General features: G+C 44.4%; 1 protein-coding gene across 2 annotated transcripts in view; it reads left to right on the top strand.

Moving 5' to 3' along the window:
* The window catches only part of LOC144719459 (MLX-interacting protein-like), a 56,739-nt gene extending 37,619 nt beyond the window's left edge, over positions 1-19,120 (top strand). For both annotated transcript variants that reach the window (XM_078595388.1, XM_078595387.1), the window contains exons 10-18: positions 1,157-2,540; positions 3,685-3,782; positions 6,123-6,282; positions 6,789-6,889; positions 8,322-8,438; positions 9,883-10,010; positions 11,563-11,686; positions 12,039-12,168; positions 15,257-19,120. In XM_078595388.1, the coding sequence (XP_078451514.1) occupies positions 1,157-2,540; positions 3,685-3,782; positions 6,123-6,282; positions 6,789-6,889; positions 8,322-8,438; positions 9,883-10,010; positions 11,563-11,686; positions 12,039-12,168; positions 15,257-15,792 (2,778 nt within the window). In that variant the 3' untranslated portion in view covers positions 15,793-19,120. The remainder of the gene's footprint in view (positions 1-1,156; positions 2,541-3,684; positions 3,783-6,122; positions 6,283-6,788; positions 6,890-8,321; positions 8,439-9,882; positions 10,011-11,562; positions 11,687-12,038; positions 12,169-15,256) is intronic.
* The last annotated feature ends 352 nt before the right edge of the window (positions 19,121-19,472 follow it).

Here is a 19,472-nt window from a genome sequence, read left to right as displayed (position 1 = left end):
AGTCTCAATGACACACCCCAGGCTTGGAGCGACTATTTAAGCTGGGATGGAGGGGGGAAGAGTCGCTCCAAGCCTGGGGTGTGTCATTCAGACTCTGTCTTCTCGACAGACATGTTTTCCACCTGAGGACGGCTGCTTGTGTTGTGGCCGAAACGTCGTGAGAATAATTTTATTATGTTTGATTTTTATTATTTTATTTTTTCCATTCTACGTGACTTTACCGAAAGAACCAAGAAGATGAATCCCTGCAGTCACGAAAGCTTTAAATCGAAAAAATTGTCAATTTGTTTTTTAACTGCGGCATGACCATTGACTAAAACCGTTGCACCGCTCTATTTTATGGGTCATGAATGTAGATTATAACATTTATTTCAAACGTGGTAATCTGTGTTCTGGGTGCTTTCATTTAACTGCACACAAATTTGGACAGTTGTATATTTATTTAAATTCCGTTTGCTAAGCATGTGCCAATTTAACCTCACTCTAACAACTTGATTTCTGCTCATGAATTTATGATTCAAGAGTCAATTATTTTTTCTCATATATGTATATTTTTTACATATTATTTCTATTATAATAGTTTTTTTCGTCTTATTTACGCATTTCATGTGATACAGTGCTGCTGTGTCATTGGCTCAAAGAGACACAATCTTGCCAAGAGCGGCTTGGAATTGATACTGTATTTATAAAACAATGAATTGGTTAATTCAATATGACAAGGTTTTTTTACTGCTACCGAAAAGAAAGTCAGATATTGACGATCTCAAAATTGTGGCCAACCCTGCTTTATCACGAAATTATTACAGTATTTGTTCTTTCTGAACATTTCTGAGACGGCCAGAAATTTTTAGATATCCCTTTCCACATAGAATATTTAAAAAAATTCAATGAACCTGTTATTTTATATATCTGTATTGTCCAATGCAAAGATGAAGTACATTATCCTGCATTTGGATGAGGCATGCAATGGCATGCCTGAAACAGCAGGTCCTGATGTCACCATGTTACATGAGATTGGGTGCCGTACATTTACACGATTGCTAACAAAATAACTGAATGGTAACATTACGTAATTTGGTGGGTTTTTATTTACTGATTCTTTCTCTTTTATGCATTCATTATGCAATGACTGTATTGTTTCTTACTTGTCGCCTAGTGTGGATTTGATCAGAGCAACAGTGGATTGGGAGAGATGGTGAATTTAAACTCCAATATCCGTTGCGGCGTTCCGCCAAAGGCTCCTTTAAATAACACCTACCAGGACAACCATGGTTTCTCATTATCTGCAATCAATCAGCAATTCGGGCTGTGCCAAGACTCTGCCAACAAACACCAGGCAACACAGAAGCTCTGCTACCAACCAATACCTCCCTCTGGAGACGATGTAACCAAGGCGGCGATGGAGTCGGCATATCCACCCCAATTTCCTCATTCTGCTGCGTTCAACGTGCCCGGCAACAACCTGCATCACCTTCAGTCACTGCCCAGTAACACTCAAAAGGCGTCTCTCTCACCATTCCCCATCTACTTTGCAAACAGAGATCAGTGTCAAGAGAGCGTGGCTTGCATCGCCTCTGTCGGTCATGTCACTCCTTCTGGCTTGGAGAAGCCTGGATGCTTTAGTCAACATCAGTATCCACAACAGCAGCACCATCAGCAGCAGCAGCATCAGCATCAGCAGCATCAGCAGCAGCAGCAGCATCAGCAGAAGCTGACAGTGTCCCAAGAGACTCGCAAGCGCTCATTTCCAATGCTTCCCGAGATCGATGCTGTTGGAAGACTGCAGACTCCACAGGCCAACCTACCACTGCCAACTCAAGTTCCACCCACGAGTCTGCCGCTGCAACCCCCAGCTCCTCAGGAGAACAGAAAGCGGTCTCTGCCCAGCAGCTCCATCCCCGAGCTGTTCTGCGATTACGGCCAGAAAGGCGCGTCCGTCGACGTGGGGCAGCACGCGTCGAGCAAGCGGTCTCTGCCGAGCAGCCCGACCCGCGACGTGCCCTACGACTACGTTTTAACGGGGCTCTCCTGCAGCCAGAACAGCGGCGCGGGGGGCTGCAATCCCTTCCAGTCCTCGCTCGCCACCCAGCCGGCCCCGAGCCTGGCGGACAAGCAGCAGGAGCTGCCGCCACAGCCGCAGCCGCACGCCTTCGCCTACGCCCCCAGCGCGACGGCTTTTGCTCGGCAGCAGCCGGAGGTCCGCAAATGCTCCGTCCCCGGCAGCCCCGACGGGCACGAGTTTCCCCGTCGCGAGTTCTCAGCGGCGACGGCAGCGGCGATCGCGGTGGCGGTCGGCGGCGCGCAGCGGCTCGTCGCGCCGGTCGTGACGCTCAGCGGTCCCCCGCAGCAATGCCGCTCAGCCCATGGGCAGTCGTCCTTTGAAGAGTTCTTGATGCCCATGCCTAAGCTGGCCCCCAAGCAGAAGCCGAAGATCGCCGTGGGGCCCCTGTCCACGCAGCCGCAGCAGTCTCAGCCGTTGCAGTTGGAGACGAACAGCACCGGCAGCAGCAGCTCGTTCCTCGCGAAACTGCTGTCCTCAGGTACCGTTTTTTAAATGCAGAGGTACGTGTTGTTGTTCTTCTTGGTTCTTTCGGTAAAGTCACGTAGAAGGGAAATAATAAAATAATAATAAAACATTATAAAATAATAATATATATTTTTATTATTTTATTATTTCCCTTCTACGTGACTTTACCGAAAGAACCAAGAAGATTAATCCCTGCAATCACGAAAGCTTTAAATCGAAATTTGTACGTGTTGTTGCGATGTGTGGGCTGAACAGAATAATCACATCCAGTCACATTTGTGGGCCAGGCGAAGTGGCGGTGCAGTGGTTCGCACAATTAGACTGATGGCCTTCATCTAAGTTTTCTTGTGGTTGTTGTTGTTGTTTGACTTGCATCCCACTAGGATTTTTGCACACAGCGTTGGTGTACGGTGTTTTTTCTGCAATATTTTGCTGTCTTTTCTTGGATTTTCTGTTTGCACTTAGTCACATATTCACTTTAAGATGTTTTTTGTTCATGTTTTTTGTTTTTGTTGCGGTCGCACCCGATTCAAGAGCCGAATGGCTCACAGGGCTATACCTAATAAATGAACTTGAACTTGAACCTGAATTTGATTCCCAGGCAGAGCTAGACTGGCAGTGGGCTCTTCCCTTCCGATCCAGCATGGATCGGCATTGTGAAGTGCAATGGAATAACTCCCATGACCGAATGACGTGGGGAGACCTTCATCCAGCAGTGGATTGACAAATGGCTGAATTTTAGTTGAATGTAATCTATGTGACAATATTCAAATATGCATTCCAGTGAACGTACGTCTCGTTATCGTTAATCAATGCAAATATAGGAAATAAAAATTAAAGCATCTGCCGATAAAAAGAACCAGATTTGTAAACAACGAGCCTTTATCAGGCATTGTAACTAACGGATGAATCCTGATAAGATACCTCTAATCCTAAACATGACATTCTTTTTGTTTCTTCCCAGGGCATGCTAGCTACATATTTTTGCGTTTCTAATCGCTTGCGAACTTCCTTGCATTGACGTCGCTCAGATAATCCTTTCTGAGAAACATAACATTTACAGGACCGGTGTACGTACGGGCTCGGCTCTGTGTATTTGTTCCTTCTTGAAGATGAACTTGGCTTAATTTTCTCTGTTATCACCACAACACACGCAGGTTTGCTGCCAAGCCAGTCTTCCATTGGGAGTGCTCCATCATCCTCCGTCAAACAAGAGGACATACTTCCCACTCTGCTGTCGATTCCTGCTGCCTCGGTCAGATATTTGTCTTGCGAGGATATTTCTCACGTGTCAAAGACGGTGGGATGGATTTCTTAAGTACACGTACATTTGTTTTACGTGTTACAACATACTGAAGGTTAAGAAGAGGTTTTAGAATAAAGCAAACACGTGAAGAGTTATTTGGTGGACTTTGTGAGAGAGAGAAAAAAATGGGTAACTGATTTCGACTCACCGGCTAAATCATTGTCCCTCTCCATCCTATCGGGGCCATTGGGTCCATGGCTTGTTGGGAATAGCTCTCCAATCCCATCGGTCATAAATGTGCTGCTGACTAGATGACCAATGATCCTCTTCTTTCCAATTCCTCTGCCACTCAGATATTCGACTCATAATTTTAAAGGCCTTCCCCATCCTCAATTTTCCTATATCATAGTGGCCAATGCTCTTTCTGGAACTCTTTAATCATGCACTGCTAAATAAGTCACCTTAAAGCTACCGGCCGAAGTTTTCATTTTTACGTAAATGCTCGCTCATAGCATGAGTTGCAAATTGCAGATGTCAGTAGATATGAACGATATAGAACAATTAATTGTATATACATACTCGGAACCAACATTGGTGAATACTTTCACAATTTACCTTCATGCCTTTGTTTCTCAAATGCAAACTTCAGTAAAAGTATGAACCACCTGAGATGTCGTGATGACGTAGCTATTATAAAAACTAATGGTCATGATACAGTATATAGGAAATGACTAAAGAAATCTGAAAAGAAGTAATCAAAATTTGAGCAAAACAAAGGTCATGTACAATAAGTGTATGCGTAGATGCAGCAGTCAATGATGGCAGATCTTAGATTATTAACACCTCCGATTTAGCACGGTTGGCTACGTACGGTGTGAAATAATTTAAAAATTCATGCACACATACAGACCAGGAGCACGAGGATGAACAGAGAAGCAAGTGAGAGCAGGTTGGAGTTCTTTTCGAAAATCAACTTTAATCATGAAAAGCAAAAAAAACAATGTGGCTATAGAAGATAGATTTTCGTTCTTATTTCCTGTCATGATATATGGATCGAAATCACGGACTGAAGAGTACCCAAATAATTATGGACAGATTCATGCTGGGAATTACACTGCGATTCAGAAGGAAGAACATGCTTGGGTCAGTAAACAAATACAAATCGTATTGGCTGTCAAGAAAAGTGGGATTTGGTATGAAATATTGTAAGCTAACCTATGTTATAATAATTGTGCATTTATAAATGTACTTACTTGCACCTGGCTCTAGCTTCATTCCTCCAAAGGCAAATTACTGGTTCGTTGACAATGGTGACAACAATATAAATATATTTGAGTGTTTAGGATAAGGCTTAAAGCAATTTTGAACTTTATACTGACCCTGCCCTAATTTTTGTTACGACCCAAATTTGGTATTTTTGTTTTTACAAGCAATGACGCAGCTACACAGGATGAGCCTTTATTAACTTTGTACAAAGTCTTCTCTTGTAAAATTACCAGAGCTTTGCGACGCAGGTGACCTTTTCCCCACCCTGTTATCACTCCGAAGTTCAGCTTCATAAGCCCTTGGAGAACGTCATTTAAAATTGACATCACTTACCCATTTGCGATCATCTTTACGTCATAGGAGTTGGCCTGTGTTGTGTCGGCACCTGGAGTGTCGCTGGACCCCGGCAGGTGCACAGATTTCCCAGATCACCGCCACAACCACGTGTTAAGTGCATTGTTTACTGATAATTGTTTTTTTACCCTTCTATCTGACAACAAAACTGACACCTTTTTTTACAAGGAGTCATGTTTGCATAGACCACAATACCTGCAGCCATAATGCAAACAAAAAACATAACTCTGATAATATATGCACTGTCCTTGAAGATGATTGGTCCACACCCGAGACAGCTTTCCTTAGAGCCTAGTCTCACATGGTGTTGGACCAGATGACGCCAAAAGGCGCACAACTCAAAGACAATGCACCATCAGAGTATGAGAGCTCAGGGTAAGCATTACACCATTGGTACCTCATTTGCCAGTAAAAAATATGATAATTGTTTTTTTATCCTTCTATCTGGCAACAAAACTGACACCTTTTTTTACAAGGAGTCATGTTTGCATAGACCACAATACCTGCAGCCATAATGCAAACAAAAAACATAACTCTGATAATATATGCACTGTCCTTGAAGATGATTGGTCCACACCCGTGCATTGTTTGCTGTTCCACAAACAAGTTGCACTCCCATTCGTATTTAGTCTGGCCCCTACAGCTGTCCCCGTAATTACAATTTGACTGGGTGCGACAGGCCGGGTCTGAATCTCAGATCTAATGAGGGCGGTCGTGCATCATTTCCAGGGCTCTGGATCACTGCTGGAGCCGCTACAGAATTCTGTGAAGGTGGGAGGACATGGCTCCCAGCCCACTCTACTGCAACCACTCACGTCTCCCGCCCAGCTCATCCCGAAGGCAGAACGAGGCACCGCTAACTCCCATTCATCCTCCATCTCACCAACAAGTGAGTGTTTGTTTTTTTACGTTTTATTCCATATTTTCTTCTTAATTGTTTTGCGGTTTAGCCGAATCCTCCTCCCCCCCCACTCCGCCCCCCCACCCCGCCCCCCCACCGTTTGTTGTCCTTCCCCCGCACCTCTGATTAGCATGGTCGACTACGTACGGTGAGAAAGAATTTAAATATTCATGCAATACAATTTTCTCGAAGAGCAATATCCCGATACACTGAATTTTTGCTTTATTTTTTATTCCGAGATACAGAAAGTAAGCCCATCGTATTGTTTTGGTTGAATTTATTATCACTGATAGTTATTTTTTTACACCTTTGTGCCAGAAAGCAAACGCAACAAAAGCATACGTTATATCAGACTGCAGCCCCTTGAGTTTCTTTGGGATCACATATGTACATACACCGAGCCAAACGACCACTTCTCACCATCGTTGAATGAGGACGTAATAAAACGTCCCGATTGCCACCTTGCATGGCTCGCGTTACGTCTGCATCTGTAGGGAAACATCACCACAACTCGGGACGGGCATCGCCCGGGACGCCGGAGAGCAGGTCCCGTCCACAGTCGCCCTTCGACTCCTCCGGCATTGTCGTCTTCAAGGCAAGCCACACACCAGAGCCAAGTTTGAGGGGGGCCCTCAAGTTTGTGGACCCCCTCTTTGTCCCTTCAAATCCTCCGCTTTACTGTTTTACCACCACTGCCACCACCACCATCACCACCGCCCATGCCCAATGCCAAACACTTCATTGCTATTCACCTTGGTTATTTCAGTTGTAGTGTTTTTAAAATGTCATATATATGTATCGTAAAGCGAATTTCAATCGAACAAGAGTTTTTATTTCGATACGTAACTTGTAGTAATACACATCGTGTTGCTATGGTTTGAGTTGCCAAATTACTGAAAGGAACTACAATAATGCCACAGTATTGTGTTTCTACCATTAGAAGCAGTACTTTTTTTAAAGGTTTGAAGTGCTGAAAATCTGGCTTGAATACAGCCTTGGCGATCGCACAGTTGAGGTGGCACTAACCCCTACGGATCATTGAAACATTGGCTCATTAAGGCTTGCAAGCACCACACAGGATGGTAAATGGTACCAATGATTTTGTTAATTAATTGTATCTCTAGATCACAAATATATACGATAGCAAGATCACTGTGGTAGCTGCTATTGAAGACAACGTTATTGGAGAAAGGTGCCATGGCATGTTTAGACGCGAGAATATCGTCTTTGAATGAAAACGAAAGTGATGAGATGCACCTACGGAGCGCGCAAATGAATAGCGAATCTACAAAACGGGCGGTGGGTACACAAAGATTACCGCCCGCGGTGGATACTGGTCACGGTTGATACGAGTAGCATTTGCCACCCAACTTGGGCGCCGATCAACACCCTCTTGGTTCGTGGGCTGCGTTGACGCAAGCTTTGACTTTGCTCGTCCCGCAGATGGCCACTACGCCACCAGAGGTCGTAGTGGGCACGCTTTGAGGCCAGTGGGTGCACCTTACATTTGTTTTGGGATAAACTGTCTCTGAAAAAGTTGACGCGATTTTTTTGGTGGTAGGTAGGGGGGGGGTTTAAATTCCAGACAAAATTTTTCAGAGTTTTGTTTTCTAATCCTATATATTTTTGTTTCTCGTTATTTAATTGGCGTTCAACATTTTTAATGCGGTCCGTTCACGGTGCGAGGTAAATGAATGCATGTGAGGAATTGATTGGCCGATGCCGCAGCTTCTTCGACAAGTGTGCCCCCTTGTTACCAAGTACGGCCACATCCGTTTTATTGTAAACGTTGCAATCGACGGCCGAACAAAACATTTGTGTCGGAAATTATTGCGACAATTCCTCCTTTCCCCTTCAACTTTAATAGAGTGTGCTTTTGCTCGTTGGAAAAAAATATGAATATTGCTCCCTTTTTATAGAGAGGTGTAATATAAGCAGCATCCTTTCAGTGTCAGCCGCAAAGCACACCACACGACAATGGCTGAATACACAATACGTAAACATTTGCATGGCCTGTGTGTTTCCAGGACAGCCGGCGTGTGACGCACATCTCCGCTGAGCAGAAGCGACGTTTTAACATTAAGATTGGCTTCGACACATTGTATAACCTGGTGTCGCCTCTCAATCTGCAGCCAAACAGCAAGGTGAGAAAAACGTCGATTCTCTGAAGAGTTTAAAACCTTTGTAAATGTGTCACAACCAGATAGCCATCACACACACACACCTGTAACAGACTGTAGGGGCAAGTGTTGTTAGCGAGCATCTATGAAGTCCGGCACGGCACACGAGGGGTTGGGTGGCCAGCAACCACGCACACACACAGTGACATACTCCCGCTGGTTACAATCACATCGCAATTACTATTTACCGACAAAAAATATCCTGCAATAATATGATACGACTTGGACAGAGGACGGTTTTCAAATTAAGATTAGCCTTGCAAAATTGGATATTGCCAGTATTCCAGGCTGACCACAAAGACACACGTGGTTTAGTTAAGGTATTTTCAGAGCAATTAAGTGAGAGCAAGCACTGCTTACTAAATGACTGGGATGTCAGCTCATGTAGATGACAGAGGTCGCAAACGGGTTTTGATTCCTTACCCGTACCCGTACCCGGCCGCACCAGGGTCGCAAACGGGTACCCGTACCCTACCCGATACCCGGCTACCCGTACCCGGCCAGGTATCGGGTAGGATACGGGTACGGGTACCTGATTGCGACCTCTGGGATGAAGCCATGTTGCAGGCGCGGGTGGCTTGATTCTAGGAACTTGAATTGTGAGAAGAGACAAGACGTTGGGAAATGAGTGACAAACGGTGACTCACCAGTGACTCACGGCCTACCCGTACCCGTACTCGGCCGCACCAGGGTCGCAACCGGGTACGGGTAGCCGGGTATCGGGTACCCGGTTGCGACCTCTGGTAGATGACCAGAGCCTCCTCCTGTAACTTCTGCTTCCATTTGACACGGCCTGTGGCCCCATAGAGTTTAAAGTAAACTGGAAGTGCTGCTGCACGTAAATTTCACGACCAATTAAGCAATTATATAAATCTGCCATTTGCCAAGTCACCTGATCTGGGAACACCAAAAATAGCGATGGTGACAATGGCGACGCTTGTCCCTTGTTGCAGAGGTTCGCGGCTCAAGCCCAGCGACCACCCTGGTTAGTGCTGTGGCTGAATTCATTATAAATATGTGCAGTCTGCTTCACAGTCAGTGGGCCATGAAGGAGCCCATGATGTTGTTGAAAACCTAAAAAGGGGAGGCCATGTTTGTCAGCGTCATGGTCCAATTTGGCCAAATTTGGTAAATTACTTGCAAATTATTGAATTGGAAAAAACACATCGCAACATTGCCCGCTACTGGTAGATGAATGCCCATTTTTCAGGCCAGATCTTCATCCACTTTGTGCTGCACAGGGACAGCTGCCACTGGGGATGGGGGGGGGGGTCATCTTGGCTAAACTGCAGCAGGACATCGGAATGCTTGACATGAGATGTGATGTAGAGAGGCATTTCAGCACCTTTTATATACAAAGTGCTATCGTTATCCTTCTGGCGGCAATGACATTGTGCGTGTGGCTCAGGTCAGCAAGGCCGCCACGCTGCAGAAGACAGTGGAGTACATCACCAAGCTGCAGCAGGAACGGCAGCAGATGTTGGACGAGGCACAGAAGCTGCGCGATGAGATTGAAGAACTCAACGCTGAAATCAAGTGACTGCTTTAATCATTATTTTACAAATATATGTTCAGTACATACGGCAATACATTAGGCAGCAGCAGCAGTGGCAGTGGCAGAGTGGTTAGCGCATTGTGCGATTAGCTCAGCAACATGAGTTGTATTCCTTGCCGTGGCTAACCGAGTTATGAGTGTCTTCACCAATCTGCTCTGACCAGGACAGTGTTGAATATGGTCAAACAATCTGAATGAGTAAAACGGTGTGTGGGGAGGCCTTTATCCAGTAGTGAATTAATAAAGGGCTGTAATAATTGTATTTGTATGTATAAGGCCATCTTCACCATATATTTTATCACGCGCATGCCAATTCGCTCCACTCTATGCTTTCTCAGACTTACGTGTCAACAGTACCTGTGGATATGTATCTGGAGTGGGGGAAATGTATGAGGATAAGGTTCACCGAGTTGCACCAATGTCATGCTGGGCTTCATTGAAACTTAGCATGTTTGCCTGCCAATGATAGCGTCAATGCATCAGGCTAGAAGTGGCTCGTGTAATAGAATTCCTAATGTGTTAGTCTCGAAGCTGAGTGCAAAACAGGAACAGGTGGAACTTGACCGCGTCGTCTATGAAAGAAGAAAGAAAGAAAGCAACCAGATGAGAGTCAACATTGTGTTAGTCTGTTGACCACGGTTTCCTAAATGGCATTCCTTTGTTTTTTCTCCAAATTGACACTTTGTATTGTACCTCCAATCAATACAAAGTGTCATTACATGCTACACGTGCCTGATGATGACTAAACACACTTCCACCTGACATATTGAGCTCCAATTAATATGAATCTGCGAGCACGTGGGAGGCAAGCACCCTCATTCACGCACACGCCAGATCTGTTTCGCAATTTCATTCAGCACTCCCTCTGTGTCACTTTGGAAGAGATTAACAATTGTCAGGCATGCGCTGCTGCTGCTGCTGCTTTATGTAACGACTTTATCTACATTTTAAGGGAGGTATTTTGTTAAACTGAGAAACGTCAGCGTGATTGGGTAAGAGGACTATAGATTGGGAATCCACATTGTACACATTTGCTCTTCAGTAACTGTCTCCAAATTGTTGGCTACTTCTCAGTTAGACCACGTCCTCGATAAATACTGAACTAAGTTTCATTTAGGGCACTTCCACAATTGTGAGTGTACATTTCGGTTACTTGAAAATACATGATTCATCATTGTCATACTCACAACGTGGTTTACTTCGAATTGGCATAGAATGTCATCCTCCTCAACTCCGATTAGCACGGCTGGCTACGTACGTTGCGAAAGCAGTTCAAGACACATATCAACCAATTGTGACTAATCCGAATGAAAATAAATTGTCCGCCCGTCTTGAGAAAGGGTAAACGCTTGCGAAATAACCAAAGCGTGGTTGCCCAATGTGAGACACTTTCCTCAGCTTATGTCGTTAATGAAAGTAGCTTTTTAGTTGTTTGTGAATCGGCGCTTTCCATGTAATTCGTGCTCTGTGCTTCTGTGTTTTTGTTGTTGTTGTGGTCGTGTGCCGTGGTGCGACGCTGCGTGCCCCACGCAGTGTCTGCCAGCAGCAACTGCCGGCCACTGGGGTGCCCATCACGAAGCAGCGCTTCAACCAGATGCGCCAGATGTTCGACTCCTACGTCCGCGCGCGCACGCAGTGCAACTGGAAGTTCTGGATCGTATCCTTGGAAACCCATCAATACAATGCCGTCCTTTCAGAGTTTTACAAATAGGACTTCCCTCAAAAGCGTGTACCTGGATCGTCATCATAATCTCCAGATTATAAAAATGCTCTGTAAGCAAAGATATGCACTTCAAACTGGTGCCTGGTCTCGATAAAGTTATAAGAATCCGATCACGCATATCGTCAGACGCACATATTAACTTTTGCTTTAAAGTACTGAAAGAAAGCACGCGTCTTATAATTCGAAGATCACGGTACACCATCGCATCGCGAGAGATGGCAGTAGCACGGGGAGGATTTTGGAAGATTGTGTGTGCTTCCTTGACAGTTGTGTTGCGTGCGTGCAGTTCAGCATTCTCATGCGTCCTCTTTTCGAGTCCTACAATGGGATGGTGTCTACGGCCAGCATGGAGGAGTTGTGCCGGACCGTCATGTGCTGGCTTGACCAGCACTGCGCTCTGCCCAGCCTCCGGCCCAGTAAGCCCACTCAGCGACCCACTCGGAGCTCACTCAGGGCCCCATTAATGTAATAAAGGTCGTTGAAGCGACTTCTGGAATCCGGTCTTTATTAGTCTTTCATTACAACACTCCTTCACGCTGCTGACAGACAGCGTGAGAGAGACAGCGTGAGAGAGACAGCATGAGAGAGACAGCGTGAGAGAGACAGCGTGAGAGGGATAGAAAGAGAAAGACGTGCGCAGCCACGTGGCAGCCTGGACCCCCGCTCTCGCGTGGCCTCTCCCCTTCGTTAGTTCCAGTTCTGACCACGTGTTGTTCGTCTCCACCCCTATTTAATACCTGGGTCACGTGGTACATTTCCACCAATCCTGGTTAGCCTCTATGGAATCTTCCAGACTCCACCGTAGGCTCCTGGGACCACGCCCTCTGACTCATCTCCCCATTGGCTGTGGCTAAAGCCAGCAGAACCAATCCTCTACTTACAGCTGTCACCTTTCCATTACGTTAGGGCCACGCCCCTAGGCTTCCCCCCCATTGGCTATGGACCAGGACTGGCAGAGCCAATCATCGTGACGAGTTGTGATCCGTCAACGACCCAGATATATCCTCACATTACATTAAGGTCATCCTGGGGGTGGCTCCGGTTGCCCCTTGCACAGTGGGCAAGGAGCCATCAGTAGCGGTTCGTGGTGGTTCGTTTGCTCCAGATTGAGGAGGCAACAACGTCCGCCTCGGCTTTTCCAGTCTGTATGAAGGCACGGGGAGGCCTTCATACAGCAGTGGATCGACAAGGGGATGTATATTATTTGAATGTTAGATTATGTTATATCATTATTTGTATGTTATTTTTGGTTCTTTCGGTAAAGTCACGTAGAAGGGAAATATTAAGGTGAAGAAACACCTGAGGACGGCTGCTTGCGTTGTGGCCGAAACGTCGTGAAAATTTTATTTTGATTGTTTTTTTATTTCCCCTCTACGTGACTTTACCGAAAGAACCAAGAATATGAATCCCTGCAGTCACGAAAGCTTTTAATCGAAATTTATTTGTATGTTCTAGCTTTGCATGTTATGGGGGGGGAAATCAATTATTGAACTGAATCACAATCCTGAATTGTGACAAGTCATAGATTTCCAAGTATTGCGAATTGTTACCGACCTACTAAACAAACTCAAATACTTGGGACTCCTATTTTAATATTTTTAGACCTATACATTTTTCAAAGATTTTTTTTGCATATATTTTGTTCAACAATATAATATTTTAGAGATGTCTTTCACCTTTCCGTGTTTACCTTTCTACTCTTTTGAAATATATATGAAGTTATTATACACCACGTGTGTGGCTGATGATTAATAAATAATGTTTGACATACAACATGCAAGATCACTACATTTTGTAGGACGTGTTTACCAATCATCAGGCACGTGCAGTGTGTAACGACTTAGTTTGTATTCGAATGGACAAGACTGGTAAACGTGGGAAGGCAACCACGGTACTGTAGGTACACTCTGGAGTTTTGGAAACCCTGGCATGAAATAAGTAAACACAAAAGATCAAATTACTGCCTTAGCAACTTCACAAATGTTCACTTTTACAGGGCCAAACTGTGATTAACCTTTAAAAAAAAAAATCCGTAAATGTTCACCCCCTTGGAATTCAGCCTATGCGGTCTTGATATGTTCATACAATGCAGAAACTTCACCTGACAACTTAATTGCAGCAGGGTGTGCTGTGATGCATTGAATTTGAGTAACATGCTACTCTGCAGCCGATGGAACCTGATTAGTTTGTATGGCTTAATAATGTCTTTTGAAAAATAAAACATAACTGAAATTGAATCCCACGGCTGAAAAAGCCACTCGTGGCTGTAGCTGTCGGGCAGTAAGTTGTTTTGCATGCTCGGTTCTACGCCATCGGCCTCATGTGAATTCAACATATTTGTTTATAATTGACTATTTGTGCAGTTGTTTTGGGGCCGATATTCATTTTAAGTCAGCTTAAAATTAGGCCAATTGAAACCTGTTGTACTTTAAAAGTAAAAATTGCAAAAACGCTTTAAATTAATGTTTGTGTGATATTCGATGTGCTATTAAGGACCATTGTTAAAAATATTATCGATTATCCACGTTTCCTTTTACGGCAGCATTATTGACAAATGTATTGCACTTTTTCAATTACAGTAATAGCATAATTTCTATCCTGATTTAAATCAAAGCTCAACGTGGTATAATTTAGAGTATGGTGAATTAATCAAAATTTGTATGATTAATTATAATAATTATGTGCAGCTCTTTGTCCATCCACTGCCTCTTCAATCAATGTAAATCATGAGGTTTGTTTGACCATATTTCACCATAGGGATTAGCGTTGGTCAGCCCCTTAGTGCTGCGAAGGGAGCGCAATGGTTGGAGCCCCCCACCTCCCCCTTCTGAATGATTATACAGTAGTCAAGTAAAAAAAAACTGGTACTATATAAAGTATATATATAAAAATACAAGTGTCAGTTTCTCTTCAACGTCTGCCAATTCGAAAAAAAAGCGGTGAGAAGTCTGAGCAGATTGTATGATAGCCAAATGCAAATCATACCATTAGCATTTCGCAATTGTTTGAGGTTTCACGCTGTCGTTTCCCCTTCTGTACGACCTCCTTTAAACAAGGTCATGCTCCAGAAGCTAAGTGTGGGTGTGAAGAGGAGTTAGAGACTGGGACCGGTTCAGATATAATTCGCCACTGATGATAGTCACAGCCAGGAAAGGAATTCAGATCGCCTAGTTCGTGGCATAGTAACGATAACCACCTTGCCACCTCGGCCATATTTTTACTGCAACCTTGAATGACATTACTTTACAAAGAGTATTATTCTTGAGCTCGAATCTGCCAGTTTATTAGTGCACGCTTGGCCTGATTACTGTTCACCTTCTGTTTTATCTGCTCAAAGAATATTGACTTGTGCATGTACGTATAAAGGTCCGCTATAAAATTCATTCCACGTGACTAAAAGGAAATCTTTAGCTCGAGTACGAAACATATTAGAGAAGTTGCAAAACATACACAAATGCGATTTCCTAATTACGCCACTGTCTTGGTTTTGCCCTTTTTTTTCAGTCGTGCTCACTGCCCTGCGCCATCTCAGCACAAGCACCTCCATCTTATCGGACCCGTCTCTTGTTCCTGAGCAAGTGGCACAGGCCGCGAAGCCCCAACAAGGCCAGACCCACGCAGGCCATGCCAACCCAACCCCTGCGTCCATGAGCCATACTCACTCTAATCTTTCCTACAGTGGCCATCAAGGCCAGAATCATGCTGGTCATGCCAATCCAACTCCTGCCTCCCACTCTGGCCATGGCCATAGCGGCCATCAACTCCGGACTCGCACCTGCCACGCCAACCAAACCCCTGCTTCCGTGACCCACGGCCACTCTAATCTTGCCCGCAGTGGTCATCAAGGCCAGACTCACACCGGCCACGCCAACCCAACTCCTGCACCAATGAGCCATGCTCACACTGGCCATGTTTCTGTCAGTCATGACCATTCCACCCAAACTCACCGCGGCCGAACACCCGCCGACCACGTTTACCCCGGCCATGCTCCGGCTGGTCATGCCCCAGCCGCCCATGCCCCTACCGGCCAGGCGAGCTGACCAAGCACTGTGACATTGTCCCCTGTTATTTTTTTGTAAACATGTTCTTTTGTTTAATTTAAATACATAGTCGTTGTGTATGTATGATGCGTTAAATCAAGCTGGCCAGATCACTGTTATGAATACTTTTAATTCAAACTGTAATGTAACTATTGCCGTATATGTTATCCCCATCCGGAATAGACACTGCTGACATTGTTACCAGTGCAAAGTATTTGCTGTCACTGGGCTGGTACACCAATGAGGATTTCAATATTCACGCACATGCCAACCCTACCAATGTAATCAATAGGCTGCCGATTTTAAACCATTTTACTGCAATCTTAAATATATATTATGTGTCCATGAATATACATGTATCCATGAATATATGTATTTGTATGCACAAGTGTTCCTTTGCATGTGGTAAAATGGTTGACCTATTGGCAGCCTATTGCCTTAATTGGTAGGGCTTTTAAGGTATTTATTGCTCTTTTGATTTGCAAACATACATCACAAAGGCCCATATCAGCATTGGGCAATACCTAAACCCCAGTAACAATGGGTTTATTCTACTGCCTGTGTGAGTTGTGAGAGTTATTTGACCCTACTTCACCACAATGACCGGTGAATGTGAGTGGTGCTCAGGACTGCTTCAGATATCAAGCGCCAATGATGTTAAGCCATGGGCAAGATTCGAACGTGACTGACCGCGCTTACAGTGCATTGCAAGGACAACAGTGCCAACGCTCCCTCCCAATAGTCTTAAACGTTATGAAATACTTAAATAATGAAATAATAGAATGCATAATACATGGCAGCAAAAAACCTATCCGTAAATGACACTGCCCCTTGTCGTTCAAATGCTATCACATAGATGCTTCCCCCACCGCGTTTCGCCGAAGCGAATGCACACGTGAATATTGTCAAACGTCGCGTTGTAATTCCACTAATGGCACGGGGCACAAGCCTGTGTATGTTCTTTTGACAAAGTCTTATAACATCGGCACAAATATCTTGGATGGGTGCGCGCGGACCCGTGGCCACGTGACCACTTACTTTATAACACGCGATTGTCGCTCTTGTGTACACAGCAAAAGCTGCCCTTTTCTAAACTCTTACAAATAACAACGCTGCCGTTTTTAGTTGACAGCTGTTGCGTGTACTGTTCCCGAAGGGTGTTGCACACAGTCGCTGCGTCCAGCGCAGGTCGATTGAATGATTCGTGGTTTTTCACGCAGTTCACATCGCAGTACATCATCTATGGCCCCCGTACCTGCTTCGTAGCGTGTGTACCTGGGATGAATTATAGCCAATTTCACTCGGGGGACTGGACTCGGCTTTAGAGATGGGTTTCAAAAATTACGGTAACCTGCAATGACGCGGGCAAACAAGACAGAAGTGATTTCTGCAACAGGGCTGTCTGCAAAATGAAGCACTATCACAAACACAACTTGAGACCAAATATTTTTTAATATATAAAAGCAGAACTCCGTTTTGTGTCCCCACATTTATTGTAAATAAAAATTGGTTTTAGTCCTTCCACCTATTGTCTTTCCAGGCCATTATCCAGCAGCCTTTGATTAAGCTAGGAAACTCGGGGCAAAGTTAGGCGTATTAAACAAATGCTGCTGGGTTCTTGGATGTTATTGGCAAGAGCACTCCATCTCAATCACGGGGCCCTGTTCAACACAACAGCAGTATTTTATACCAACATATGCATATACCCGTAATCCTCCACAGCATTTCGTTTTTGTTCCACAAATTACTCGCCAATAGCATATGGAATACACTTGTGCCATAAAAAAAACATGTGCCCAATGCAGCTGTATATGCTTGAAAGCACATGTTAAACAAACTAGTGTTACTTCCCCATCACAAGACGTGTGCATATTACCAACGACTAAATGAGCAGGTGTACAAGGGATATAATGATCGGAACATACAAAATATGATGCCCGTGCCGCAAACAATGTGACTGAAACGTCAGCAGTGTTTTGGTTACTGTGGACCCTGTTTTCTTTTTGAACTGTAATTGGTAGAGAATGAATTGTTTACTTTGTTGTGTCTTGCTTTACAGACAGCATTTTAAAACGGGGGGGATATGCACACACGGGGGAAGCTTTTAAAGATGTTATAGTGTATATACAGGTAACCACTCTTGTTCACTTTGTCTGACAGCTTTTCAACTGGTCACACAGGTCGGAAATTGACAATGACAACTGTCTCTGGGTGGTAGCTCGGAAGGGTAACTCAGTGTTCATTGCCATGTAAGTTAAAACAAACAAAGACTGTGCACAATCGATGTTTTTTAGTTCGATCGCGTAAATACAAATGCGTCGTTAAACCCGTCACCAGCACTGCCCACCGGTGTGTTGGAGTGTAAACCCAGAACATTTATGAATTGCATTTGGTGAATAGAGTAAGACAATTATAGTAATATACAGTGTGTCGTTGACGTAACATGAGTGGACATGCCTTGTTCTGCACAGAAGAAGACCCTTAAAGGGTAGAAAAATAGAAGAAAAATTAAAATCGTACTTCTGAAACTCAAAAACATTGAACAGCGTGCAAAAGCAATACTGACCTGGTGCTGGCTGGGCCTTCAAAGTGCAGCAACGTCACGTGCCAGGCAGTCACAGTTTAGGACAATGTCCATTACTGTGCAATAACGACTATAGGGGTGGGATTATGCCTTCCAGAATTGGGTTTTTATATATATTTTTTTTATATACATTTCACAAACAACGGATAAATAAATAACATTACGAGCTGTAAATGGGCTGAATGTGGTAGTTTTGGACATCATGGAAGTAATAGGTTGGTGGGGGGGGGCATAGGGATCTATGAAAACGGATATACCAGGGCACCCAATCCCAGAGATTAGTCTGGCACGTCGATTCCCAACTCGGGTGGAGTTTGGATGTTTCCCACCCCCCCGCCCCCCCCCCGTTCTGCGTGGGTTTCCTCCGGGATCTCCGGTTTCCTACCGTAGCTGAAATAAAACGCGAAAATGTATCTCATATTGTTTGGCCAAACATCCAATTCTGAAAAGTGACCTGCGAATTACTCAATTGGGATTATCACACAGCAACGATGCCCCCCCCCTCTACTGTGAAAACACTTGGCCCGGACCCTCCTGAAAAGAAGTCTTGAGACTCAGTGAGGCTCTCTTGGCTAAATGAGGTCACTGCAAGACAAATACTTCTCACATATACGGTAAATGTAAACGCATTTTTCATACAATAACGTGTGTTCTTTTAGGCGTTATAGTGATTTAAATGTACTTCTGTGACATGTGGAATGTAATGATTATGGAACGTGAAAAGTAAAGTGGAATTGTCTCGTTCAGGAGTGAGTTTGTACTCTTTTTAAAACACTGCAACCACCGTTAATTCAAGTAAAATACCGATATTGGTCATATCTGTAAATTACGAGAAACACCTATCAAAGCATAATCATGGTGCGAGACAGAAAACCATGCGTGCCAAACAACACACAAATTGGTGAAGAAAGCATACGGCCATTTGTACATATGGAAGAAAAATAAATCAGCATTCCCTGAAGAAGTGCATTGTGGTCAGATTGCGTTAAATCACCATCTAAATAGAGTTGAGAAAATGTGAGCAACTGAAAACAACAGTGAGGTAGTGACGGACAACTGTGGACTGGTTTCATCAGAAATTAGGACTCATCAGCAT

The sequence above is a fragment of the Lampetra planeri genome, chromosome 6, assembly GCF_965212315.1.
Source record: "Lampetra planeri chromosome 6, kcLamPlan1.2.h2, whole genome shotgun sequence".
Classification (NCBI taxonomy): Eukaryota; Metazoa; Chordata; class Hyperoartia; order Petromyzontiformes; family Petromyzontidae; genus Lampetra; species Lampetra planeri.
This window is presented reverse-complemented; position numbering and strand designations above follow the sequence as displayed.